Source organism: Penicillium oxalicum, chromosome I, assembly GCF_001723175.1.
Source record: "Penicillium oxalicum strain HP7-1 chromosome I, whole genome shotgun sequence".
Classification (NCBI taxonomy): Eukaryota; Fungi; Ascomycota; class Eurotiomycetes; order Eurotiales; family Aspergillaceae; genus Penicillium; species Penicillium oxalicum.
In genome coordinates this window covers 2,461,580-2,488,807 of record NC_064650.1, presented here as the reverse complement: position 1 = coordinate 2,488,807, position 27,228 = coordinate 2,461,580, and the positions used below count along the sequence as shown (strand labels likewise).

General features: G+C 50.7%; 8 protein-coding genes and 2 non-coding genes across 10 annotated transcripts; 5 read left to right on the top strand and 5 right to left on the bottom strand.

Annotated features, from left to right (window-relative positions):
- Positions 1-2,656: 2,656 nt before the first annotated feature.
- Positions 2,657-4,419, top strand: POX_a00848 (Arginine permease CAN1; the record flags this gene model as incomplete). Its single annotated transcript, XM_050109785.1, has 2 exons — positions 2,657-2,843; positions 2,933-4,419. The coding sequence occupies 2 exons, from the start codon at positions 2,657-2,659 to the stop codon at positions 4,417-4,419; spliced, it is 1,674 nt and encodes a 557-aa protein (XP_049973553.1).
- Positions 4,420-5,636: 1,217 nt separating this feature from the next.
- Positions 5,637-8,134, top strand: POX_a00847 (uncharacterized protein; the record flags this gene model as incomplete). The annotated part of the gene is made up of 4 exons (XM_050109784.1): positions 5,637-5,807; positions 5,945-6,200; positions 6,342-7,911; positions 8,029-8,134. 4 exons carry the CDS (start codon positions 5,637-5,639, stop codon positions 8,132-8,134), a joined length of 2,103 nt encoding a protein of 700 aa, XP_049973552.1.
- An 818-nt stretch (positions 8,135-8,952) lies between these two features.
- Positions 8,953-9,054, bottom strand: POX_tR012. The gene has a single exon. It is a non-coding gene; the product is annotated as a tRNA-Leu (tRNA).
- Positions 9,055-9,868: 814 nt separating this feature from the next.
- POX_tR011 lies at positions 9,869-9,968 on the bottom strand. The gene has a single exon. It is a non-coding gene; the product is annotated as a tRNA-Leu (tRNA).
- Positions 9,969-12,136: 2,168 nt separating this feature from the next.
- On the top strand, positions 12,137-14,528 carry POX_a00846 (uncharacterized protein; the record flags this gene model as incomplete). Its single annotated transcript, XM_050109783.1, has 3 exons — positions 12,137-12,851; positions 12,904-13,407; positions 13,477-14,528. The coding sequence occupies 3 exons, from the start codon at positions 12,137-12,139 to the stop codon at positions 14,526-14,528; spliced, it is 2,271 nt and encodes a 756-aa protein (XP_049973551.1).
- Positions 14,529-15,531: 1,003 nt separating this feature from the next.
- Positions 15,532-15,800, top strand: POX_a00845 (uncharacterized protein; the record flags this gene model as incomplete). Its single annotated transcript, XM_050109782.1, has 2 exons — positions 15,532-15,628; positions 15,691-15,800. The coding sequence occupies 2 exons, from the start codon at positions 15,532-15,534 to the stop codon at positions 15,798-15,800; spliced, it is 207 nt and encodes a 68-aa protein (XP_049973550.1).
- Positions 15,801-15,920: 120 nt separating this feature from the next.
- Positions 15,921-16,495, top strand: POX_a00844 (uncharacterized protein; the record flags this gene model as incomplete). The annotated part of the gene is made up of 2 exons (XM_050109781.1): positions 15,921-15,972; positions 16,029-16,495. 2 exons carry the CDS (start codon positions 15,921-15,923, stop codon positions 16,493-16,495), a joined length of 519 nt encoding a protein of 172 aa, XP_049973549.1.
- A 1,006-nt stretch (positions 16,496-17,501) lies between these two features.
- POX_a00843 (uncharacterized protein) lies at positions 17,502-17,858 on the bottom strand (the record flags this gene model as incomplete). Its single annotated transcript, XM_050109780.1, has 1 exon — positions 17,502-17,858. One exon carries the CDS (start codon positions 17,856-17,858, stop codon positions 17,502-17,504), a length of 357 nt encoding a protein of 118 aa, XP_049973548.1.
- Positions 17,859-19,754: 1,896 nt separating this feature from the next.
- Positions 19,755-21,990, bottom strand: POX_a00842 (heat shock protein 90; the record flags this gene model as incomplete). The annotated part of the gene is made up of 2 exons (XM_050109779.1): positions 19,755-21,602; positions 21,733-21,990. The coding sequence occupies 2 exons, from the start codon at positions 21,988-21,990 to the stop codon at positions 19,755-19,757; spliced, it is 2,106 nt and encodes a 701-aa protein (XP_049973547.1).
- Positions 21,991-24,476: 2,486 nt separating this feature from the next.
- Positions 24,477-26,374, bottom strand: POX_a00841 (uncharacterized protein; the record flags this gene model as incomplete). The annotated part of the gene is made up of 6 exons (XM_050109778.1): positions 24,477-24,764; positions 24,870-25,139; positions 25,268-25,620; positions 25,891-25,936; positions 26,047-26,159; positions 26,239-26,374. The coding sequence occupies 6 exons, from the start codon at positions 26,372-26,374 to the stop codon at positions 24,477-24,479; spliced, it is 1,206 nt and encodes a 401-aa protein (XP_049973546.1).
- Positions 26,375-27,228: the final 854 nt, after the last annotated feature.

Here is a 27,228-nt window from a genome sequence, read left to right as displayed (position 1 = left end):
CCGGGGACTAGCCACGTGCACACTTTTAATCCTCCCTTTCTTCCGAAAAGAAAAAAAAAACGAAAATTTCGTGCATTGCCATTCCTTCACTCCCATATTATTTTCTCATATACTATTACTCCTCCACGCCTTGCCTAGATTCCTTCTTCACACAAGCTCTCACTACATTCTAAGCGATTCAATACCACACAGATCCATATCAGTATCGGGTGCTAAGACACTTACAAACTGATATTATTGATACTACAGTAGGGGCTGTACAAACTGTACCCGTTGTGGGTCATAAGGTTATTTTCTTTTTCTGTTTTCCTTCTCGAACAAGATTGATCTAGATTCGGAAGGTGTACTGCATCAACTGCTACCTCTAGTGAATATAAGGTTGAAACTGGATGTGAGAGGGTCGAGACTAGAGCTTATGGTTAGCGCGGTTAAAGAGTCTAGACTCTGGACTACCGCATAAATCTACACTAGAAGGGTGGTGGACCTGTTCCTGACGAGCCAGGCCTAAGGTCAAATTGAAAGATTTGAGTCTGGCAGGTACATTTTTATTAGGTACTACTACCCTTGGCACCTGCAACCAGGTGTAAGAAATTTTATGGAGGGGGGGTTCGAGTTTACATGTGTGTAGATACCTCTGGGCTTGAAAGGACTTTTATCCGCCCTTGCTGTAAAGCTGGAATGATTGTATTCTAAACAGTGACTTTAGACGGCATTTCTGTATCGCTCTGTTCCCCTGGCTATGTTATAAGACTATGTACTGTGTATGCAATTCAATCATAGCACCCTATGAATAATGACCTGGATCTCCTATTAGCGAAAAAAAAAATGTCGACTCTCAGCCACCTGGAGACTGGCGGATGAGACGGCAAAAGACACCACCATCAAGGTAACCATCCTGGCCTCCTGATCAAAGTCCCCCGTTTGCTGGATGTTCATTGGGCTCATTTGCTTGACTCATCCATCGGATGGAGCCGAAACCGGCCATCAGCGCGGCTCATGGTGCAGTTTCCGACCGGGGAACCCGGTCGTAGGCTTTTTACCACCTTTTTTTTTACTGGTACACGTACTAAACTGTACGGGTGGAAATGAGGGAGGTTAGAAATGGTTGATTCTTGTTTGTTTTATCTGGTTTTTTGTTTCAGAGCTACTGAATAAGACCCGGGGGGGTATAATGGATTACTCCATGGAGTCATCTGCTTTGCATCTTTGTTCTACGGGGTGACTTTGGATTGTCGTGGGATAGAGTGTGACATGGTGAGAACACTCAAGAATCCACGCACCTCCCGACCACCAGGCCAAGTCCGAATGGCCCGAAACGGCTCCTCTTCGGCAAACTCCCGATCGGCGGGTGGCGCTTTCCTTCTGCTCAACTGGTTGGCTGACGGCTGCAAGTCGCACGGCAGACCCGTCACCGGTAGTCACTACAACTCTGGACTGTCCGTGAAAATGGTTGAACTCGCGGTCCTGGATAGGTCTGGTCAGGCTAGTGCTCAGACAGCCTGGTCTGTTGTATACAGAGACTAGTCCACAATTTCAACATGCGGCATCAGCATACAGTGGAATGTGCATGCGGCACAGTACAAACTGCAGAGTCCGATAAGACGGCAGTCAGCCTCGAGGGCCGTGCGATGTACAGATAATGCCGTGTCTGAATTGTCAGAGGACTAATCATCGATCATGGATGATTGGGTATGTCATATCGGCTGGTCATCCCGCATCCGACTCGACCACGAGCCGTCCAACAGCATTTCGACGGAGTACACTTTACTCAAAAGTGTCGGTGCTCAGTTCGCCACCAACGGGGTCAAACTTTTTTTTTCTCTGGCGATGGCGCGGCCCACATGGGTCAGGGTCATCAGGAGAGGATGGAAAGGTTGGAGAAAAACAAAAAGAAAAGAGAAAAAGGGAATCAGACAGGCAAAAGTAAAACTCGTGCGCCCGATAAGATTCAAAGTTTCGGGTGGCAGAGATTTTTAGACTTTTTTTCTCTCTGGCAGACGGTCCCGTCGTCTGTAGGCTTGGTGTAGAAATTTCCATACAAAACCCAGATGCAGATTGGAATCATCTTTAAATCTTCCCCAATTCTTCTCTCCATTTTAACACCGTTCAATTCAAGACCCTCTTTTTTTTTCTTCTCCTCGATTGCCCCAGGTTTTTTTATCTGCTGGTAACCATTTCTTTTACCTAAGATCCGACCCCGTCTTAGGGAAATCAGAGGGTCGTAGAGGGGAATTCTTGACGTCGCGTGTGGGTTCGATCCACCGCAAGCAATTCTACCCACCCTTCCATTCCGAGACTCGGAGAACTTCAACCAAAGAGAAATTCCCCAAGAACTCCCATCCCGAAATTGGAGGCGGTTATCAGTCCGACTGTCCCCATTTTGCTCTCACGGTGGAGCCGCTGCTGGAATCCTGTGGTCCCGGACAGTCCACCCCATTCATCTGTGACTCTTTTGGGCCCTGATTGCTGTATGACTCGGACATTCTGTCGCTGACCTGATTTTTTGGGGTATTTCCTTTTTGGGGAGGAAATTCCATATTGCTCCATCTTTCTTTTTTTTTCCCCTTCTTCGCCTTCTTTTCTTCGTCATCTCTTCTGTACGGCTCCAACCCCCCGGATCTGCCCTCCTCCCTCATAGCAGCAGCAGCAGTCCATCATGGCCGGCGCTCCCTGGTCAGACAAGGGCAAGACAGAGTCGGGAGGACCCATCACGCAGGTTGAGGCTCACGCTGCCAACCAGCATGAAGTCGACTACGAGAAGCATGGCGCCAGTCGTGAATCGAATCCGCTGCCGGACTTGAAGCGGAAGTTGAAGAGTCGTCATCTGCAGATGATTGCCATCGGTACGTGATAGTCGTGCGAGTCTCCTCCCACCGTGCTGAAAGGTCTCACCGTGTCTAACATTCGAATCGTTCTTGTTCCATGATTGCAGGTGGTACAATCGGCACCGGTCTCTTCATCGGTAGTGGTACCGCGATTGCCAATGCTGGTCCCGTCGGGGCGCTGATTGCGTACATCTTCGTCGGCACCATTGTCTACTCGGTCATGTCGGCACTGGGTGAGATCGCGACATACATCCCCATTCCCGGTGCCTTCACCTCGTACGCGGCGCGCCTGATCGACCCTAGTCTGGGTTTCTCTATGGGTTGGATCTATTGGTTCTCGTGGGCGTCGACATTCGCATTGGAACTCACCGCCACCGGTCTCATCATTCAATTCTGGGACGAGTCGATTCCGATCGCCATCTTTATTGCCATCTTCTGGGTCATGATTGTCATTTTCAACATGCTGCCCGTGGGATTCTATGGAGAAATGGAATTTTGGTTCTCCAGCATCAAGGTCTTGACCGTGATCGGCTTCATGATCTTTGCGATCTGCATGAACGCTGGTGTGGGCAAGGAGGGTTATATCGGTTTCCGTTACTGGGTGCATCCCGGCCCCTTTGTGCCCCATCTGATCGAGGGGAATCCGGCTCTGGCCAAGTTCATCGGCTTCTGGTCCTGCTTGATCCAGGCCGGTTTCTCCTACCAGGGTACCGAGCTGGTCGGTATTGCCGCCGGTGAGACCGAGAACCCGCGCAAGACTGTCCCCGCGGCGATTCGCAAAACCTTCTTCCGAATTGTCTTCTTCTTCATTCTGACCATCTTCTTCATCGGCATCGTGGTTCCCTCGGACGACCCTGGCTTGGTGGCCAGCGGCGTGGACGCCTCTAACGCGAACGGTTCGCCCTTTGTCGTCGCGGCTCGTCGCGCTGGCGTCAACGTTCTGCCCAGCATCATCAACGCCGTTCTCTTGACCGTGGTACTCTCGGCCGCCAACTCCAACGTCTACAGTGGAAGCCGTATCCTGATCGGTCTGGCGCAGGAAGGCTTTGCCCCGCGCTTGTTCAAGCGCACCAGCAAGGGCGGTGTGCCGTACTACGCGGTCGCCTTCACGGCTCTGTTCGGCCTGCTCGGCTTCCTCAATGTCTCCAACTCGGGCTCCACCGTGTTCAGCTGGTTGTTGCAGATTTCCGGTGTGGCAGGCTTCATCACCTGGGCGTCCCTGAACGGCTGCCACTTGGCCTTCCAGCGGGCCCTCCATGCTCGCAACATCTCCCGTGATGTGCTTCCGTACAAGGCGATCTTGCAGCCCTGGTTGTCCTGGTACGGTCTCTTCTTCAACTGTCTGATTATCCTGACGCAGGGATTCACCTCCTTCATCGGTGGATTCGACGTGCAAGGCTTCTTCATCAACTATCTCAGCTTGATTCTCTTTGTGGTCCTGTATCTCGGTCACAAGATCATTTTCCGTCCGGCCTTTGTCAAGCCCATTGAGGCGGACTTGGATACCGGTCGAACCACCGCCGACAGTGAACACTGGGAGACTGCTGAGCCCACTACCTGGTACGGTAAGTTGTGGCACTGGATCAGCGGTTGATCCTCGCTTGTCCGAGAAAGTCAACTTTTGTGTCTAGTTCTTTTCTTTTTCTCTTTCTCTTTCTCTTTTTCTCCCTTCCTTGGCTGTGTCCAAAAAGAAAATCGCCGTTTCTTTGTATATGCTATTCTCTCTGACATGTGGGCATTTGGCATGGCGTTCTGGGTTGCTTCTTTTCCATTTTTTCTTTTCTGTCGGGGCTTCATCTCTCCTGTATAGCGAATTCGGGTCATACTTCCCGGGTGATGAGCGTTCCAGTGCGCTCTGATGTCTATAGTGATGTGTCTGGGTTCCGCTTCGGATCTCTGTAAATGCATGTGTACAAGACGTGATGATCGGTTCATCCTCTACTTCTCAATGCTTCCAATATGCTCTATCGTTCATTATTCAATTTTCGTAAAAGGAAAGCCCTTCTACCCGGATGAGAAGAGCCTTACTTGCGGGTTCACCGCACGATTACTGACGCCGATCCTTGGCACGAAAACCCTGTCGGAGGTCAGAAAGCACTTCGGAATCAAATGAGAGACTCGACTTGACTACCATTGAACCCCTTGCCAAGCCACTGGGGTCAATCATCCGCCCAACATTCCTGACGGGTCTTGCGAACAGCCACGTGAATGCAACATGTCAGGGGACCGTGGGGTCTGGGCAGCCGAGATTGGATCGGCTACCCTCGTGGGCTCGGCACCTCAGAGGTACTTGGGTCCACAGTGTAATTCCCACCCAACCCCCAAGTACCCTCTCATCGTCCTGATGCCGAGGTACTTGGCCTCACAGCCTGGCCTTCTGCTGGTCGCGATATAGTTCCAAGTTCCAACTAGGCAAGGTGTCTGTCCTCCTCCTCCTCCACCTCCTCCGGATTTCCGTGTCTTCTCCACAGCCTTGCCCAGTGCTTTTCATCTTTACTCTCCCCTCTTCAACTGCCCCCTGATCTTTTTTTTTACTCTTTCCCTTTGACTTTTGACTTCATTCCTTCCTCTCCTCCTCCCCAGCATCACCTGTCTTCTCCCTGCGTCGGTTGGACTTTGACGAGCTCAGACGTGGTCTTCTCTCGTGAGCCGCTTGATTCCTTTAGCCTCGGCTGATTTTCCAGGTAGGTCAGACCGTCGAAGAGGATGGTCTGTCGGGTCTGTTTGTGATGACGTGCCAACCATCCACCGACCGAGACCTGTGCTAATGCCCAACGCTTCAAATGTGCGCTCTCTAGTTCCATTCTCGTCATGTTCTTCTCAGAACCCACACACCTCGCCAAAGCGGCGGAGTTGAAGAAGGCCCCTCCCAAGGGAAAGCCATACTCGGTGGCGATCCCCGGTACGGAGCAGCCTGGTCGCAGTCCGATTTACCGAGCGTGGAATTCGCAAAAGGAGCTGCTGACTACTTTGGATCCCGAGGTACGCTACGAACAGGCCGATTTACGATCAGTTTTGTTTTTTCTTTTTTTTTCTAGATCAGCATGTCCGATCAAGTTTGGAAAGTCTCACTTGGTAGAAAAACGCTGACGGTTCGTCATACATTTTGATTCAACTAGATTCTCACGGCACATGACATCTTCGAATCCACGGCCAACCGCCTGCCCAAGAATCACTGTCTTGGCTGGCGCCCGTTCAACTCAGCCACCAAATCATGGGATGATTACAAATGGCTCACCTATGAGGAAGTGCAAAAACGCCGTGCGGATTTCGGTGCGGGTCTCGTGGAGCTGCACAACAAGCATGGCTGCCACCGTTCGGGCCAGTATGGAATTGGTCTGTGGTGTCAGAATCGCCCCGAGTGGCAGATTACCGGTATGTCCCACGAACACGTCTACTTTGATGCGGCAGCAGTGCAAGGAAAAAAAGAGAGAGAAGAAGGATGAATCTTAGTTTCGAGGACTAATCGCTTTCTTGGTTTTTTTTTAATGGCTAGATCTGGCTTGTATGGCTCAGGGCCTTTACTCTGTCTCCATCTACGACGTGCTCGCTCCCGATGCTACCGAGTACATCATCAACCACGCCGAGCTGAGCGTGTCGTGACCTCTCTCCCCCATATTCCTACCCTCCTCAAGCTCAAGAATGTTCTGCCCAACCTCAAGATGATTGTGAGTCTTGATCCTCTTGACGCGGGCGAGCAGAACGGCTACTCCAAGCGCGCCATTTTGGAGTCAATGGCCGCCGGCCACGATCTCTCGATCTATTCCATTGATCAGGTTGAGGCTCTGGGAGAGGCCAGCAAGCGTGGGTACAACCCCCCGAGCCCCTCGGACATTGTCACCATCAACTACACCTCCGGTACCACTGGACCTCCCAAGGGAGTCGTGTTGACCCACAAGAGCGCCGTCGCTGCCACCTCGGCCGGTCTGATCACCTGTGCTCAGACGAAGAACGACACCATGGTCTCGTATCTGCCTCTCGCCCACATCTACGCGCGTCTTTCCGAGCACTGTGCTTTCTGGGGTGGAGCTCGTATCGGTTACTTCCACGGTAACATTGTCGAGCTGGTGGATGATCTGAAGAAGCTCAAGCCCACTGCCTTCATGTCCGTCCCTCGTCTGTACAGCCGTTTCGGCAGTGCCATCCGATCGGCCACCGTCGAGGCGCCCGGCTTCAAGGGCACTATGTCTCGTCACATCGTGGCTACCAAGACCGCCAACATGAAGAACCCAGACCCCTCCAAGGCGACCATCAAGCATGCGCTGTACGATCGCATTTGGGCCAAGAAGGTTGCCTCGGCCATTGGCCTGGAGCGTGCCCGCTACATGGTGTCTGGCTCTGCTCCCCTGGATCCCACTCTCCACAACTTCCTGCGTGTCGCCACCGGTACCGACATTGTGCAGGGTTATGGTCTGACCGAGTCCTATGCCTGCGCGACAGCGCAATCCACCGAGGATCTCTCCTCGGGCAACTGCGGAATGATCGCTCCCTGTACCGAGGTCTGCCTCCTCTCCCTCCCAGACATGGAGTACTCCGTCGAAGACAAGCCCTACCCACGTGGTGAGCTGCTCCTGCGCGGTAACAACATGTTCAATGAGTACTTCAAGAACCCCGAGGAGACTTCCAAGGCCATGACTGAGGATGGTTGGTTCCGCACTGGTGACGTCTGTCAGATCGATGAGATGGGCCGCATCATCATCATCGACCGACGCAAGAACGTCCTCAAGCTGGCGCAGGGAGAATACATTTCCCCCGAGCGTCTGGAGGGTATCTTCATGTCCGAGCTGGGCTACCTGGCTCAGGCTTACGTGCACGGCGACAGCATGCAGACCTTCCTGGTTGGTATCTTCGGTGTGGCACCGGATTTGTTTGCCCCTTACGCCAGCAAGGTGTTGGGCCAGACCATTGCTCCGACCGATCTGGAGGCGCTCAAGTCTGCACTGACGGACGACAAGGTTCGCCGGGCTGTGCTGCGTGATTTCGATCGCGTTGCCAAGAAGCACCGTCTCGCTGGATACGAGCGTGTGCGCAACGTCTCCTTGAAGTTGGAGCCCTTCACTGTGGAGAACAACCTTCTCACTCCTACGTAAGTTTCCCTCTCACCCATTGAACCAGGGATGAACTTTTTTTTGTTCATGTTTTTTCTTGCATCTCTCTGCATGGACACTCTCGGCTAACATTGTCTTTTTTTTTACTACCTCAGTCTCAAGCTCAAGCGTCCTCCCGTCGTTAAGGCCTACCGTCAACTCCTGGACCAATTGTACGAGCAAGCCCTGACCGAAGAGTCTTCTCCTCGCGCCAAGTTGTAGATGTTCCTCCAACACACCTTGTCCCACGCCATGTATCAGGCCGCGCCATCTGTCTATATCATCGCGTCTATTCGGCAATGTCGGGCTTTTCTCTCTCTCCCCCCCCCCCCCCCTTCTGTCTTCTAGATTCGGCCTTTTCCCACATCACTACTGGCTACTTTCTCTTGCACAAACACGGCGTGACCGCTCCGTCTGCCTTTGTCTACTCTCTTTATGCCTGTCTATTCTGTATATTGATCATTTTCCTTTTTTTGGAGAGGAAATTATATTTGTCCATGTACATAGACTGTTTGCTTCGGTCTTTGAGCCAACGTATGTTTGTTCCAGTCGATAATTTTATTTTTAAAGTCGTACAGTGGATTCAAATCTCGGGCTGGACGCTCGGTTGCTACATTCATCTGATCTAGCACCGTGGGAGGTAAAACTTTGTTGATGATCCTGTTATGTATTTTCGAGCCGGGATAATCACAGTCTGTTTGGCATACTATGTATCCATCTACTGGTTTGAATAACGCCGCTCTTGATATTACATTGTAATGACTCGATTTTTTTACTCGAATGATAGCATGGTAGCCTATTCCACTATTTCCTTCTACTTGGTAGATTGACTGGGTATGTACTGAAAAGCAGGACAGGAACGTAAAGGAGCCTGGTAGCGAGAGGAGTAGTATTTCAAGGAAAAAAAAATTTTAAAAAAAAAAATAAGCAAAAAGGTATCGTCATGCGTGGAGGCATGTTCACTGAAGAATCCCCCCGAGAAGCGGGCAGTCCAAGCTTAATTTGCAGGACAAAAAAAACTAGACAAAAAAGAAGAGAAATGATAAGAGTGAGATTCGAACTCACGCCCCGTAAACGAGATCAGGAATTTATGCTAAGGTGGACCTTAACCTGACGCCTTAGACCAACTCGGCCATCTTACCATTTGTTGAAGAAGGTGGTCTTCTTTGTGTATATGACTTACAAAATTGTGGGAAAAAGAAAGTTCAAGCTGTGACGAGCGAAATGTTGTTCTCTCCCATGTCATTGGGATACGGACATGAATATGCGTCGGTGCCATTTGACTCTTACTGTCTATTCTGGACGAGGTGCCTACGTTTATAAGTAATGAAACTTGAATTTTCTGTTTCATTGTAGAGCTACCACTAGGAACTGGACTCTCTTAGTTTGTAGAGGTCGCGTGGTAGGTAGGCACTTGTTCCGCGCATGTATAGTCTGATTGGGTTTGGACCCGGGTCTGAAGGAGGTGAGTAGATATATCTCTTGGTCCGCGCAACCATACAGTATACATTCATTTGCACTCAACCTGCTGGACGCTGCCCATTACATCGACCACCGTACTAATCTAAAGCACTAACATGGTTCTCTATCCGAGCGAGGAATCAAGGTATTACGAATACAATCGGGCTTATTTTTTAATGCTGAAAAGACAGACCTGGGGAAACACCGACAGTCATCATGTTCCCTAGTATTCATGCCTACCTTATACACAAACTACATCAAGACCATTACATTCAAGCGTGAAACTTTACTGATTACAACCCAGGTAGTATAGTATTTGTTAGTCGTATGTGTGTAAAGGAGCCACCAACTTGCGCATGTTCGATCGCGACCGATGCGACAAACCCGGAAACAGCAGTGACTTGAGCAGGCGCCAATGCAAGCACCACCAAAAAGGCACCTAACAAATAAATCTCGAGTGATAATCTGCAAAAAGAATGCAAAAAGATAGTCGCTTGACAAGAGTGGGATTCGAACCCACGCCCCTTTCGAGACACGGAAGTTTGGACCAGGTGAACCTGAACCGTGCGCCATAGACCAACTCGGCCATCTTGCCTTATTCGATGAAAGGATGCGGAGAAATTTGATTAATGAAGATGATACCATGATCTGTCCAAAATTTGATTGCATTCGGTCTCTCTGCACCCAAACAAGACAATGGTTTTTACAATGTCTATCATATTAAACCATATTCAGACCCGTGAATACTGAAAGCACGACTAAGAAAGACAGAGTATGAATAGGCCTTCTAATAAGATCATTTGACATAGTTCTTGAAAGGGCCCCCTTCTCTCCAAGGAGACACCTCTGCTACTCTAGCAAAGTTTGATCGCCTTCAATGCCACAGGAAACTTCAAGCCAAGCGTATCGAAATTGACTGGAACTGATTTATCTAACAACCAGATAATATCCTGATCAATAGTGATTGCGCTAGTTCCATAAGCGAGTGCTCTGAGTATATGTAACACTATTTTCAAAAGCCAGTTAGCCTGTCAAGTATCGAGGGGTCTAAATTATGTGCAACCCTAGTGATATCCAGTAGAGACTCGGAAAGAAATATGTGGCGATGGCTCGAGAATATCAGTTTGGGAATCATAGAAGGACCTTCTCAATGGTTACTCGACAATTAAGAAATGGAATACCAATCTGTTTTCCTTTCTCCTCTCTCCCCTTTCCGGCAAGATATTTTGAATGTATTAGTGTCAAGTAAATGCACCGCGACTGTTCTTGCAATATTTGTCGAAAAAGGTACCGTGTATCAGATGCACCACCTTAAACGTGCTTCTTCACAAGAAATGTTCCCCATCAAAGCTCACATGCACCGCAATTACCGACGAGTAGGTGAGAGCTGAATATTAGAAGTGAGAATGAGATTATGTATCGTTCGATTTCCGACAACATAGCTGCAAGAAGCACCATGGATCAAGTCACATTTTCTTTAGTTGGTCAAGGACGCTAGCTAGGTTCTGTTTAGTAGCGCTTGCCTTTTCGGCAAATTCCGCTAGATAGAGAATAGAAATCAGTATCCACCAGACGGACATAATTAATGAGTGAACTCTACCAGTAGCTGTTCCCTCTAGAACTATCTCATGCATCTCTCCGCTCAAGTACAAGGTTGCGGGGCTAGTATTTGACTCTGTTTGGCGAGGCAGTTGGATTGGGATATAGAGACGGGGATAACTTGATGACCCTAGTATTAAAAATGAACTACGGTATCAGTATCTGCTATACTGAATTTTTCATATAGTGACAACTGACCGAATCCAAAGTGTTGCGAGTCATGGAAAAATTCAAGTTTACATCTATCCCCAGCACCAGCTGCAGAGCTCGACATACACGGACTAGCAGCACCGAGTGCGTTACCGACCCCCCGATCAATCAAGACATACGATTCTCCGGAGTTATCAATAACGATAGGCATCCGTTAAGTAATCAGATGCCCTCTCTCGTTATAGGCAATGAAATCAGTCGTGACTGGGTGAAAGTGTCGCGTGAGATCAACGAATCTAGTAAAGGGCCGGAAAGCATAGTGAAGCATATGGGATCGAACTGATTGAAGACTCAAGTCAGGAAAGGGGGCAGAACTTTGCATTCAAGAGATACGAAGAGCTCTAGAGCTCGAGAGTGCAGTGCTCCGAAATCAATGGCCAAAGTGGCTCATTCGCAAGGTCCACAAGAGGAACGGGGAAAATGATGACCAGAGGGGCGAAGCGTAGGACTGTATAGTAAACACGCAACAAAGCGCTAAACCCAAACGAGGCATGCCAAACTCTCCTGCGTAATCCCCAGCCATGATCGGATTGAACTATACGAAGAACAAGAACATCTGGCTACAACAATTTCTTGTTGATGGTCTCCTCATTTGATACATAGTCGCCTGGCCTCTCTCAAATTCAAACTATACATGGTCGAATTCCATCAACCGTCCTCTCTTTCCTCAATCTACCCCATCACCAGTTCATCACTTACTCTTGACTACGGGACTCTCCATTCCTCCACCTTAACTCCGCATATCCCGTCCCAGTCATTCCTCCCCGCGGTGGGCTGTCACTGGCTAAGCTTTCGCATCGCGTGATAAGCTTACATACGCAACAAGAACAGCCCGACGGGCAGCATCCATCACAGTCCTTTGTCAATCTCCCTTTTCTCCCCCGCCCAAAATTCCTACGACCTACCCGTCAGGACTCCCCCCATCGTGATTAACCTCTTGCAAATGTCTCCACGATGCGATCGGGCCCTGACATGTCACCTCCCCCCCGCAAGTCCCCTGCGGACCTCGTCTCTTCCAGCTCGACGCTAGATCCCCGCTCCGCCGCCCCCGCAACCTTCTTTCTCTCCCGCACTCCGTACACCGACGAGGCGGAATGTAGTTCCTCTCCAGAGCCCGAGGCGCCCGGCAGCATCAAAGCGAGCGAGAGCATGTATGGAATTCAAAGTCTCACAGAGAGTCTGACTCGATCGGATCATGTCGCCAGTCCTCAACGGGATCTCAGCACATCCAGTCCCCGCACGCGCAGCTCCTCATCAGGATCCGACTCGCTCAGAGAGACCCGATGTTCACAACGCCGGTCGACAATCCTACAACTGGGCAACACTGAGATCCTTCGAGACTCGTCCATTCAACCTCCATCATCGGACACGCTATCCCGCCCACTCACACCCTTCCACCCGGATGAACCGTTGTCGCTACCCAGCAGTCCCAAGTCCATTTCCAATCGATCCCTCCGACCCTTGGACGACGTGTCCATCACTGACGAGATCAACAGCCGAGCAATGGCTTCTGGCGACGAAGAAGACCGACCGGAGCAATCGCCACGAATGGGTTTCGCGGGAGCGTCGCAGTTGATCATGCCGAGTATTAAAATGCCCAGTCGAAGGCCGTTTACGGAGCGGGGAAAGGCGATGGGGAGATTTAAATTGCTGGTGGCTGGAGCGTCGGGTCCGTATTTCACCAGCGATGACCATCCAACTGAATGTGGATCATTCCGAAGCTAACATATTGCGCCTCTCCTTGAAATGGAATCTAGGAACCGGCAAGACGTCTCTCATCAAGGCGATTGTGCAAACTTGCGAGGACATCGTTCACGTCGATTCGATTGATGCCGCCTCCGTCAATCCCCACGAAAGGCGCCGCTCGACACGTCTCCACTCCGGTCCCGTCCCCACTCGCGAAGTGCCCACTTCTGTCGCCGAGATCTACGCTAGTACCAAACCCTATCCGTCGTGGTGGTCAGATCTGGAAGATTCACGGGTCCTTCGACGCCGGAAAAGTATCGGGGAAATCGTACTGGAGAGGAATCTGTGCTTTGTGGATACCCTCGCGACGACATTGAGTCCAGCGGGACAAACGGACTCGATTCTGCAATATATACGCCAACAACTCCATCGTGCTGCACTTGCAGGATCGGGATCAGGATCGGATATCGATTTTCAAAACTTGCTTGCGGGGAATGGCGGACCTCAGGTAGATGCCATCTTATATCTGATTACCTCAGGTGAGTCGATGCATATACATGGAACCCATGCCTCCAAGTAGAAGGGCGGTCGGTTGACCTGCATGACAGACACGTTGTCTACGGATATAGAGTGTATTCGCAAACTCTCCGATTTTAGCAACGTGATTCCTCTCGTGGCCAAAGCAGACACCTTGTCAGCCGAAGCCATTCTCACTCTGAAACAGAGATTCCGACAACAGGCGCAGGAAGCCGGCATCAAACCTTTTGTTTTCAGCAGCAGCTCGCCACTCAGCCTCGATGATACATCTCCAAAGCCGCCGTATGCTGTGTCATCTGAAAAAACCGCCGACATGGAAGTCATGGATGCAAGCACACTCATGAGTCCCGACTACCAACAGCCCCTCGTATCCTCCGAACTCGAGTTCTTGGTGTCCCAGATGTTTGACCGGGATCATCTGGCCTGGCTCCGTCATTCGGCCGCTAAGAAGCTGATTCAGGGACGCAGCGACTTTGAGCCTCGGGGATTATCATCCGCCGGCCTGAACCCCCCCAATCAGGAGCATGTGCTCTCTGGGGTTACCTCTCCCAGTTCGGGGTGGAGGTCTCCCGGGGGAAGTGCGTCCATGACTTCGTCCATATACTCTCTAGGTGATCCGGGGATCCCCACATACACCCTAGCTCGTCTGGCTGATTACACTCGACACGAAGAGCGAATCGCCCAGGTCCGCCTCGCCCAATGGGCGACAGATCTGCAACGCAGTCTCCAGAATGAGCGCGAGCGATATGCCGCACTGGCGCGAGGTGATCGGGCCGTCTGGCTCACGGAACGACTCAATGAATGTGTCATTGACGGATCTCTGGTGCCTGTCACGCAGACCGCGGGTGATCAGCACGGGGGCTCACTGAAAGCGATGCGTTCCGGCAGCGGTAGTGGTGGAGGCCAGAAGTATCGGGTGGCCGGGATCAGTGCTCATGATCCATTAGGGGTGGTAGGCTGGATTGACGACATTGGACGCCGTGGATGGATCCTGGTGCAGATCGTGGGAAGTGTCGGGGTTGTCGGGGGGTTGGCATTATGGGCCGCTCGGTCTTGGGGATACCCTGCGAAGAATTTAGCTGAACTTCACCTTGATCATTGGTATGGGAGCCTGGAGAAATGATGCAGAGAGCCTTCCCCTGTCCCCTTCCCTTCTAAATCTCGTGTCAGGGCAAGATCTTGATTGGGGGATGGAAGATAAAAAAAGGGCTCTGCGAGCTGGGATTGAACAGTCCACAATCTGCCCTCTATGGGCGGGGATATCCCCTATATCTTTTGATTCTTTGTCTCTCTATCACTCGCACGCACGCAGGCGCCCTATGGAGTTGGTTTTTCCCATTTATATCAGGAGGTGTTATTTTCTGTTGTGGGCCTGGGAGCTCTATACAACTTGGAAGTTTTTTTTTTTTTTTTTTTTAAAAAAAAAATTTGCTCAGCTCCTCAGATGATTATGTATCTGAGACAGAAGGAAAAAAAACATTCGAAAAAGAGAGAATCTAGAGTATGATGACCAAGTAAGACACTCTTCCATAGCTTCTCGACCGTTCAAACGAGGCTGCCCTGAGCACTTGGCCTTCTTCCCCGTAAGGTGCCCAAGTCCAGTCTTGGCAAACCCTCCAACTCATCCCATCGCAAGTAAGTGAAAGCCCCCCATCTCCCTCTCTCTCTTTCTCTCTTTCTCTTTCTCTTTCTTCTTTTCGCACAATGAGCTGCGCAGAGGTACTCCGGATGCTATCAGTCCCTTTTACCTGGGCTCATTACACTCAGCACTCTCATCATATCCGACCTTTCCTCGTTCGTAAAGTTACTTCCAGACCCTTCTTTTCGCAGCTCCATCGCGAGCAGTCTTTCTCAAGGCGCGCAATGGACCAGACAACAAGATATGGTACGACCAATTAATTATGAAGTGCTATGCGTTAATAAACATGAAATTCTAGGGTTTGATCCTCACGTCTATACAAGCGGTCGATGGCTCCGAGACGACAAACGTCAACGCCAGATACGCCAGATTGACCTGGACTTTGATAACATCTGCCAGAAAATAGTAGACTTATCCGATGGAGCAAAATCTATCAAGCATTGTGAGAAAAAAGGAAGGGGGTTTTAACAGGGTGTTCATTTTCACCATGGACGACAACTCACGCGTCGTGGCGCGTCTACCCTTTCCATTAGCTGGGGGCACCAAATTAGCCACGGCCTCCGAAGTGGCGACGATTCAGTATTGTGCGTGGAACAATGTTTCGAGGGGTGAAGATCCCACTCTGGCTAATGATTTGCGATTATAGTGCAGCAAAAAACGAGCATTCCGATCCCGAAAATTCTTGACTGGAGTGATGATGCGGTAAACAGTATTGGAAGCGAATACATCATCATGGATCATGCAGCTGGCATTTAGTTACATCAGAAGTGGCCCTATATGTCGGGTGATCAGAAAGTTAGATGCATAGATGCCACGCCGCTTGTGCACCTGCAACATCGTCCACGCCGGATGGACCTGACAGTGAGCTGTGCAAAAATGCCTACGAAGCCTGTACTCAATTTCTCGTTTCAAAGCTTGGTCTGCCTAGGTTAATGGACGAGGGGATGTTTCGGCCATTTTGGTACTGCTACTGAACATGGAAAGATGGCATCGTTGCTTTCCGACAGGAGCTCATTGAAACCTCCAAAGACTGGAGAGCGCTTGGCTTTGTCGGGCCGTGTCCATTCGCCTTGCCAACGCCGGAAGAGTTGGCTCTTCATCGCAAGGAATACCGAATTTTTGAGGCGGCACAGAGTCTGAAACACGATTTGGCGAGCTTCCTCGACAGTGCGTCTGATGGATGGGTTCCTCTCGAGAATTGGGAGGCGGCCAAGACACAGAATATGGCAATGTTCAACGAGATGTTGCAAGCTGTACTGGAAAATCAAGATCCAGATGACGACGAACCAATCAGGAATGAAAGGAACTTACGAGATATCTGGCCCTTTGATCTACCTGGAGAGGAACAGGTCCAGCCCCCAGGATTTGATTCCGCATCTCTCACAACGTCCCTCTCATCAAGAGAAAACCACGGCAACTCTCGCTTGAATCATTCGGATCCCAAGAGCTGAAAGTGGAGGCTCTGAAAGGCTCAGCCGCAGATTGCGATCTAACAGAAACGAAGCGTCGATGGAATGGTCGGTGAATCCAGTTCTACGGGCGAAAGTTGCAGGGGGCACAAGGATGCTTTCAAGATAGAGAGGAACTGAGTCGAGAGCTCGAGAAACTCTGTAAAAGCGTAAGGTGAGCCACACTCAAGACGTTCCTATGTCGCCTTTCTGCTTCCAAAGGCGCCGAAATCCCAGCAGAGCGAAATGCCAGCTTCGTCAATGCGAAACGAGTATTTGGCCCGGTGCATGTCGAATTAAAATGAATGATGGAAACCAATGGAGCGAGTTTTTCCCCTTAGGTCATCATTCTGATTCAAAATTTATTATTTCCTTGTCCGAGGCTGGATCTTGTGACAGGCTTCTGTTACGAAGAGTACTTTGAAGAACCCTTGGACTTGTCGTCTCTAGCGTATGCCTCACAATTTGAGCCTAACATGCAATCCTTGCCTGGGGGCATCTCGCAACATGCATCTGACAAGAATATGCTAGGCGATGGATGATTGGGTTCAGTATTCGGATGTGTGTATATCATGCTGTGGATCCTCCTCTATGATTCTCGAGACCATTTGAATGCTCCACGTACCCCAAGGACTTACTTTTCCAGAAGTATTCCAGTGAAGTTCATTCACGTGGAATGAAAGATAGATCGACCCAAACTATGTAGGAAACCATAGGCCCCCCCCCGTATAGGTTACATTTCATATTCGGCCTCTTCACCACACACGGCAGATCAAAACATAAAAAGCACACTCATCCCGGATTCCTCTACAAATTCAAAGTCCGTAAAAGACCACCCATGATCTCGCTTTTAAATTCGATCGACAGAGAGAGAGAGAAACCATATATCAAGGATCTCAAAAAGCAAGACCCCACCATAAAAGTGTCCGTAAATGTGTAGACATGCATATTGATATATACACACACACACACACATTCGCATCAATCTCTCCCATTCCCTCAGGAACATCTACTGCAACTCCTCAAACCGTCTCAGATCCATCTCCTTCTCCAACAACGGAATGACATACGGGTCAAACGTCTTCCAGTAAGGGTTATTCAAGTGGTACTCCTGAGATGATTCATGCAGGTAGCGCTCCACAATGGTAAAATCCTGCTTGTCGTGCACAGACTGCATGACGAACCACGAGAGAGTCTCTTTGTCCTTGGAGTAGACGGCGGAGGCTTCGAGGAGTTTGGCGTGGAGTTTGGAAATGCTTTCCTGGTCGGGTTTGGCGCGCAGGTCTGCATTTCGAAGGAGGTTAAGATTTGTGGAAGGGATAAGTAGGGAGGTGATGAACTCACGGACGACGATAGTGTAAACCATTGTGAAGGCGTTGTATATATGTGGAGTATATTTGAAGTCTGAATAATTGGGGGGTTTTCCCTTTGTTTTTTTAAAAAATATATATATATTCAAATGAATATTCTCGCGGGGATCATGTAAATTTCCCAGATTTATAAAAGAGGGAGAGAGAGAGGAGAAGGAAGAGGAGAAGAAAAAAAAAAGTCAATGTCTGCGATCGGATGGAAAATCAACCTAGAAATAATCCTTGGGAAAGAGACCAGCTGTAAGTGCGGTAAAAGCTTGGAACTTGGAAGTGCAGAGTCTCCACCTCAACAAAAGTCGTCCAGCTCCAGTGAAGCAGATCCCATGTAGAGAAGCTGACCTCACCGACTCCGAAAAAGGCCGGGAGCTTGGGGATGGCGGGGTACTGCATATCCCGTGGATACTGCACAATGCGCAGTGTATATGAGCTTTGAGAGGTATATTCACTACTATTCAAGATTCAAACGCCCAACAGAATCTGTGTGGAAGTACCTACCTAGGTACTAAGGTAATAATGTAAATAGTGTAAATAAACCTTCCTTCGACATTCACGCGTCCACCTATCCTATTCACAATATACTCCATGAACATGACATGTACAGATCATGTAAATCACATATATAAATATACATACATTGTACTCCCAACCCAATCACCAGAACACATCATCCAACCTACACAACTACAGTATTACATTCAATTCCCGGTGAACCCCCAAAAGTGGATCCTACTGCACCGGTCCATGATCCGCGTCACACAGTGGGCAAAGTGGACTCGTAAAACAACCCTACATCCATGTATAACTCCGAAGTGAAGCCGATCATCATCCATTTTCCATTCTAGGTCCAGAGAGCCACGTCAAGTGGATCAAGGGTCGTGCCCATGTTTCTCTCATCGGGATCGGGTGGCGTCCGAGATGGATCTCCTTTACGGCTTCCAAATATGTACCTACTATTCACATTCCATTCTATGGACCTAGACGAGATACTCGGGTCATTTCCACTGTCACTGGCGATCGGATTTACATCGTATATCGATGTGCAGGCTGAATATGGTATACCCATTTTTTTTTGATTAAAAAAAAGGATCGAGGGGGCTAGCATGGGGATAAACATATGTTGCTACCTGTCTCACTGAGCGAGAGTTAAGATGAGTAGGTAGGCACTTGCTTATAGATCACGATAGGGATAATAAGGATAATGTGGATGATGATGATGATGCTAAGCTGGGGTAGACTCGGGACTGCCCTGTAGATTGTCCGTGGAAGAGAGATGTAAATAGAGGTCCAACGTTACCTATGCGGTCCATCTTGTTCAATTCAGGTCCGAGAATGAAAGGTCATATCTACTGTAGGTAACACATACCTTTAGTTCAACAGACATCACGAGGATGATGGAACCTTGTGTGTTTACACACGAGGTAGGAGATAGGCAGATGGAACTCTTGACATTTGCCTCCCTCACGTGTTGCTGAAACCTACTGAATGAAAATCTACCTCTTGTGAGAACTCACGACAAAGACACCCCGGACTGCTTCCTACAGGCCCAGAGAAAAAAGAAATCTTTAAGAATAATATCAATATATCATTGATCTTGAGTTCAAAAAAAAAAATTGTGAAACATGTAAGAAAAAACGAAAAGCAACATCAAGGGTCATAAATCCCATATCCCATTTCCCGTAAGAACTTTGAAAATTAGAGAACAAAAAAAAGTGCCATTCGCCAGCAATAAAAAAGAAACCAAGCAGAATCCTTTTAAAAAAGTATGACGGAATTCCTCAATTCTTTTTAAGCGATGGCACGAAGCCGGCAATGCTCGAGATGAAGACGAAGAAGGAAAAAAAAGAGGCAGAGAGAAAGCCATGGGTGGTCCAAAACTTTCAAAGATCAACCGCTTAGTCGACCTCCTCCATGGCAGACTCACCAGTGGCCTCGGCGGGAGCGGCAGCCTCGGTGGCCTTCTCGTCGGTGGGCTCGGCCTCCTCGTCAATGTTCAGACCGAGGGAGACGAGCTTGTGGATGCGCTCAGCGAAGCTGGCGGGCTCCTCAATGGTGAATCCAGAGACGAGCAGGGAGGTCTCGAAGAGCAGCTGGGTGATCGACTTGACAGTGCGGTCATTCTCACCGTCAGCCTCAACCTTCTTCTTCAGCTCCTTGATGATGCTGGACTTGGGAGAGATCTCGAAAGTCTTCTTGGAGGACATGTAGGAGGACATGGAGGTGTCACGGAGGGCCTGGGCCTTCATGATACGCTCCATGTTGGCGGACCAACCGAACTGGCCGGTACGGATGGCGCAGGGAGCGCCCATGAGCTTGTGAGAGACGACAACCTTCTCAACCTTGTCGCCGAGGATGTTCTTGAGAGCCTTGGCGAGGTCCTCGAACTCCTTCTCCTCCTTCTCACGCTCGGCCTTCTCCTCGTCGGTCTCCTCGAGCTCAAAGTCCTTGGTGATGTCGACGAGCTTCTTGCCATCGAACTCCTTCAGCTGAGTGAAGGCGTACTCATCAATGGGGTCAACCAGGAACAGAACCTCAAAGTTCTTCTGCTTGAGGGTGTCCAGGAAGGGAGACTGGGAGACGGCCTTGATGGACTCGCCGGTGATGTAGTAGATGTTCTTCTGGTGCTCGGGCATACGGGTGATGTAGTCGGTGAGGGAGGTGTTCTCGTCACCAGACTTGGTGGACTGGTAGCGGAGGAGCTTGGCCAGAGCGGGGCGGTTCTGGGCATCCTCGTGGATACCGAGCTTGATGTTCTTGCTGAAGGCAGAGTAGAACTTCTCGAACTGCTCACGGTCCTCGGCGATCTCCTGGAAGAGCTCGAGGGTCTTCTTGACAATGTTCTTCTTGATGACCTTCATGATCTTGTTCTGCTGGAGAGTCTCACGGGACAGGTTGAGGGGCAGGTCCTCGGAGTCGACAACACCCTTGACGAAGCTGAGCCACTCGGGGATGAGGTCGGTAGCATCGTCAGTGATGAAGACACGGCGAACGTAGAGCTTGATGTTGTTCTTGGTCTTCTTGGTCTCGAACAGGTCGAAGGGAGCACGCTTGGGGACGAAGAGGATGGCACGGAACTCGAGCTGACCCTCAACGGAGAAGTGCTTGACGGCGAGGTGGTCCTCCCAGTCGTTGGAGAGGGACTTGTAGAAGGAAGCGTACTCCTCCTGGGTAATGTCGGAGGGGTTGCGGGTCCAGATGGGCTTGGTCTTGTTGAGCTCCTCCTCCTCGATCTTGGACTCCTTGACGGTCTTGGTCTTCTTCTCCTTCTTCTCCTCCTCCTCGTCGACCTCCTCGACCTTGGGCTTCTTCTCATCACCCTCCTCCTCCTTGGACTCCTCAGCCTCCTCATCGGGGACCTCCTTCTCAGTCTCCTTCAGGACGTGGAGGTAGATGGGGTAGGAGATGAACTCGGAGTGCTTGCGGACAACCTCCTTAATGCGGGACTCGTTGAGGTAGTCCATCTGCTCATCCTTGAGGTGGAGGATGATCTTGGAACCGCGGCCGAGCTGCTCGCCCTCGGTGTCCTGGGTCAGGGTGAAGGTACCACCGGCGGCGGACTCCCAGACGTACTGCTCATCGTCGTTGTGCTTGGAGACGAAGGTGACCTTGTCGGCGACCAGGTAGGCAGAGTAGAAACCAACACCGAACTGACCAATCATGGAGATGTCAGCACCGGCGGAGAGAGCCTCCATGAACTGCTTGGTACCGGAGCGGGCAATTGTTCCCAGGTTGTTGATGAGGTCCTGTATAAAAAGATCAAAATCGATTAGTCACGGCTCTCATCAATCATGGAAGAGCTCGACTCGGAGAGAGAGGAAGCCCGGGGCAAAAAAAAGGAAAAGAAGAAACCAAACGAGGCACAGATCAACTTACAGCCTTGGTCATACCAATACCGGTATCGCGGATGGTGAGGGTCTTGTTCTCCTTGTCGGGAATGATATCAATGCGGAGGTCCTTGTTGGAGTCCAACTTGGAGGGGTCCGAGAGAGACTCATAGCGGATCTTGTCCAACGCATCGGAGGCGTTGGAGATCAGCTCACGCAGGAAGATCTCCTTGTTGGAGTAGACAGTGTTGATAATCAGCGAGAGCAGCTGAGAGATCTCAGCCTGGAACTCGAAAGTCTCGGGCATGATGGCGGTGGGGATTCTGAAATTAGAGGGAGCAGGATTAGAATAAGAAATAGCGGTCACCAGCAATAGTGGTGGACAGGTTGATCAATGGATGCACGAGATGGAGAATGAGTTGATGCCAAAAGAAACAAAGTCTGGGATCTCCCGAGCGAGAAAAAGGATGTTTCTGGAGAGATGAAGAGAGGTGGTGGAAGAGGCCAGTGCAGAGAAGGCGAGTTGATGGTAGTCGTTGGAAAGGTAGTAGTGGAGGGATGCAGAGAGACAATTGGGTTGCAGCTGGAGGAGGATGAGGATTTTTGTACGTACAGGAGATTCTGGGGGGGGGGAGAGAGATGAAGAAAGAGAAAGAATCTGCAGGGTCAAGGCAGATCTTATGGCGGGAGTGAAAGGGAGGAGAGGAGGTGAGGGAGGTGATTCCAAAAAATTCTGGTGGGTTCAGCGAACCCGGCGGTGCTTCTACGGCGATCCAGCAACTTCCACCGGTCGCCTTCCAGCGGAGTCACCGCCCCTCGTGGGGTCACCCGTGCATGACTGGCCACTGGCCACGGCCAGTTCGACGGAGCTTGCACTATGCGGAGCCATCTGAATTTGCGACCTCAACTGGGCTGATTCAATGCCGTGACCTTCAGGTGGATGGTTTTTTTTCTTATTCTAGGAGATTCCATGTCTGACAGGATGTCTCTTCCGCCATGATAACTCGGCCAGCTACCTGAAGTGCTGCTCACACGAGCCGTCGGATTTGGGATCAGATACATCGATTTCGTCCTCAACTGGTGGATCACAATTCTCGGGAGCGTGGAGAATCGAGCAGGATGCCTGCTGGGTCAGGCATTCAAAGATCTAGAACCTTCGCTTCAACCGTCCTCCTCACGCTCTCATGTGAAGCTGGACAATGAACTTTGATCGTCCTACAGTCCATGTCTGGTTGGCTAGTATATGAGGATTATCCGGACGACATCAATAATGACTTTATTTGGATTCATAGCGCACGGTGATCATCTGCCAATCTTGGCAACGTCTGACCACAGGAGAGCATCAATCCGTCCCGGGTAACTGTGTAGAAGGCACAATGCAGAGAAGAAAGACACCAAAGACAGTGGAATATGAGGTCATGAAGGATTTTTCCATCCGTTTGATTGACCTGTAGGTCTCAAATCCATCTGTATCCCCTTGGCAGATGGTAGTGTTGGATAGAGCGGCAACAAACCACTGATTGACAGGTCCTAAAAAGGGTTCCACCCCAGTATCCAGAAATAGAGCCCCAACTACGAGCCTGCCGTCAGAGTCAACCAACCCCATAAGCCCGAGCTGACAGACAGGTGACGACTATTCCACACTGCGCACTCCATACTACATCCCCTCAAGAAACAGTGAAGTGCACAGCAACCTTATGCAGCACGGCCTTGACTCGTTTGAGAATGCGAGGTCATATTTGACGAGCGAATCTACCAACTACGGTGTTGCCGACTCGTCCAGACATGGCTAGCTGGGGAAAAAAAGACAGGGCAGATACTAGACACATCTCCAAGATGCACAAGAGGCCAAGTCACACACGCCTTTGGATCACCTAGCAAAGACCACAAGATGCTTAAAAAATCTTTCCAAGCACTATACACACCAGACGCAGTCCCCTCGGGGTGAGAAAGCCAGCCAATGGAAGGGAGTGTCAAGGCACAGGAGCAAATACAGAGCAGCCAAAGACGAAGATAAATACGTTGCATGGGCATCATGGACATGAGCCAGCCACTATAATCGTAAGAGCAACAGCCACCAAGACCCGAACCTCCATCACCTACCACAAAGGAGGAAGAATGGGAACATTGACGGGTAGAAGGAAAGAAAAAAAGCCCCAGGTCAGAAAGAAAAAGAAATTCCATCCTGGTTTTGGGGGGGAAAGAAGCTAAGGGAAGAGGGAGGGGGCAATAAAACTCGTTGTAATTCAGAGCCCAAGACGAGAGAAAAGAAGGTGCCCTGAGAGGAAGGAGAAAGAAGAAAGAACTTTTCCAGCCAGCCCGGACCTAACCGCTAAGATGCATGGTGACAGTAGACAGGAGAGGAAAAACAAAAAGGAGGAGGGAGAGAGAGACGAGGTCAAACGGAAGTCACATAACACATGTCATTATTGGCAAAAAAAGAGAGGGGGATCAACAAAAGGCGGGGTCAGACACGGGTAAGAAAGAAACAGATCATCGAGGAAGAAGGAAATATAATCACAATCCGAAGTAATACAGACCTCTAGAATCAGAAAGGGAGATTCCAGCGAGGGAAGAGTGAGAACGGGCCGACGCCTCGTCGAAACTGAGGGTGAGAAGACCCAACGTGCCCGACAGTCTAACCACACACGGGTTTCATAAATGTGCAAAATGGAAGGGACGGTGAAGACATGACCTCGCTCACAAACCCCTGGCCTCGACGCGGAGGTTTCCTTCAGACCTCCAGTCCTGGCGAGTGATTCAGAGAAGCTTCATGATAGAGAAGTCAGAAGCTTAGGCAGCTGGGGCACCGTTGCGGGCCTTGGCAGCAGCGTTTCCACCGCGACCTCCACGGGGAGCAAAGCCACCACGGCCATCACGCTGGAATCCACCACGACCTTGGCTACCGCCACGGTCACCGCGACCACCACGTCCACGACCGGCAGGGTACCCGTTGCCAAAGGTGTTGGGCCGGGGACGGCGCTCCTCGAGAACGATCTGCTCAGTACCAATCTGGTGGGGGTTGGCAGCCACGGCAGCAGCGTAGGCGGAGGGCTCCGCAAACTCGACGAAAGCAGAGTTCTAGGAGAAAGAAAAAAAAAGGAGCCAGGTCAGCAAATCTGAATTGATCACGGGCGGGGAGAGGAACACATCATGCATTCAGGAGGCATTTATTGACACACGAACCTTGGGGCGGTTGACATCGAAATACTTCAGCTTGCCAAATCGGGCGAGAGTCTGCTTCAGCAGACCGGCATCCACCTTCTCGGTGACGTTCTTCATGTAGCCGAGCACAACCTGGTCCTCACCAGCACGAGATTGGGTCTTCTTGTGGTCGGCACCGGCGGTTTGCCAGCCAGCGTCAGCGGAGGCGGTGTCCTTCTCTGTGACGGGAGCAGGAGTGGCAACCGCACGAGGAGTAGAGGTAGTGGCATCAGCGGAGGGAGCGGCGGTGGCCTTGGGTGTGCTAGCCGGAGCCGCAGGGGCTGGGGCAGTAGGAGCAGCAGCAGCAGCAGTAGTGGTAGCGGTAGCAGCAGCAGCAGCCGCAGAGAGGAGGCAGCGGCGGCGGCCTTTGCAGCATTGACCTTGGAGGCAATGCTGGCCCAGGTCTTGGGAACAGCAGGAACGGGGGCAGCCGGAGCGGGAGCGGCGGCGGCGGCAGGAGCAGCAGCCGGGGCAGGGGCGGGGGTGGCAGCGGCCTCCTTAACAGCAGGAGTCTCCTCCTTCTCGACGACGGGAGTAGGTTCGGGAGTCTGCGACTCTTCTTCCTGCTGAATCTCGGGCTCGGCAACCGGAGCGGGTGCATCTGCGGGCTCTTCGGCGGCGGCTCCATTCGTCTGAGGGGCGACCTCCTCAGGCTGCTCTTGCTCACGGGTAATCTCGGTCTCCAGCTTCTCCTCGACCTTGGTGGCTGCGGCCTCATCGGTCACCGGGCCTCCTCGGCAGCAGGAGCAGCCTCAACGGCGGCAGCAGCAGGAGCCTCAGTCACAGCGGGAGTCTCGGCCTCGGAAACAGCCTCATCCTCCTCGTTTTCCTCAACAGGTATCGGAAAATGTCGTTGAGAAATAGTAACCGGTTGGGCTGCTCGGCGAGAACGAAAGTCTGGACGAACTTGCGCGAGGGCTCAGACTTGTTGGAAATTCACCAATGACGGAGACCAGGATGTTCTCGAACGATGCTGCTGAGAGTCAACGTTCAGGACACGGACCTTGCAGTCCTGAGAAGTCAAGGCTCTTGATCTTCTCGTTGATGGCCTTTGCAAAAAAAAAAAAAAAAAAAAAAAACGGATGGCCAGTTAGCAATGGAGTTCATACACATCAATATTGATAATGAGCGTTACGCGTGAACTTGAGAGTGAGCTTACCTTGGTGCCAACGGCGACAGGGACGGACTCAGCCTCAGTACCAAAGACAAGCTGAGACCGCTTAGAGTAGAAGAGGTGCAACTTGTCAGGGTTCGGCTCAAGGTAGTGTAGAACTGCTCCACGAAGAACCAGCCAACCTCATCCTTGGTGATCTCGCTCTTCTGCTGCTGGCACTGGTGCTGGGAGTCGCACTAGTGGGAGTCGAGGACTGAGCGGGTTGGAAGTTGGCCGCAGTGTTCATGGCGGCGTGGGCGGGGTTGAAAGCATCGGGGAAACCGTGCTGAGCACCGTAGTTGCCATTGATGGGAGCCTGGGTCATGTCGGACATCTTGAATAGGTGAGAAAGACGTGAGAGCTGAGGGATCGAAAGGTGGGGGTGGATGCCGAAGGTTGGAGTAGTCCGGATGTGTGTGGGGAGCTGTCGAGAAGGAAGTTTTTTTTTGGCCACGAAATGAAAAGTTCGCGGATGAAAAGACTTTCTGAACGATGTTGTTCTGCTGAAATTCGTCCACACGCTCAGACTGTTGGATTCGATCAGCTGGTGAGTTCTTCACGAACCCTCGCAAAGGCCTTCGCACTAACTCTGCTGCGACTGCTCAAGTGAGGTGGTATTTGCGGCGCACTTACAATGCGACAAAGGGCTAAGCGCCAATGCAATCAATTGATAGGTCCGTAAGGAAAGGAAGAAAAGAAGAAAGAGCAGACCGCGACGACGGGTACAGTCACTCCTCGAAGATGCGAAAAGCGATGCGATAGGTATGTGAATGTGAGGGTAAGAAGAGAGGAGAATGAGTTCTGTGCGGAACAAACGAGGACAGAAAACCGATGGCTGTTGATCGTAAGACTGAGAGGAGAGCGAAGATGATGGGTGAAGAGCAACCCGAGTGGAGAAAGATGAGATGGAGGGAGAAGAAGAAGCTCGAGGTAGCTGAGTAGGGAATTCGCCGTCGAGAAAAAGCGACGGTTGACTTCGACCACTGCGGGCTTTCGCGTGGGCTTGGCAGTATTTCACCGCTCGGCAGAATCCACCCGAATCGGCATGGTTGCTGATAGATCGATAATGGCGTACCCGAGCATCCATGACGATTAGAAGGACCTTATGCCGAGGGAATCGCCGTCGAGTTTGAATTAACGGGAGACGCATGGAGGAGTACTTTTGCCCACCATTTCTTCTCTGAATGC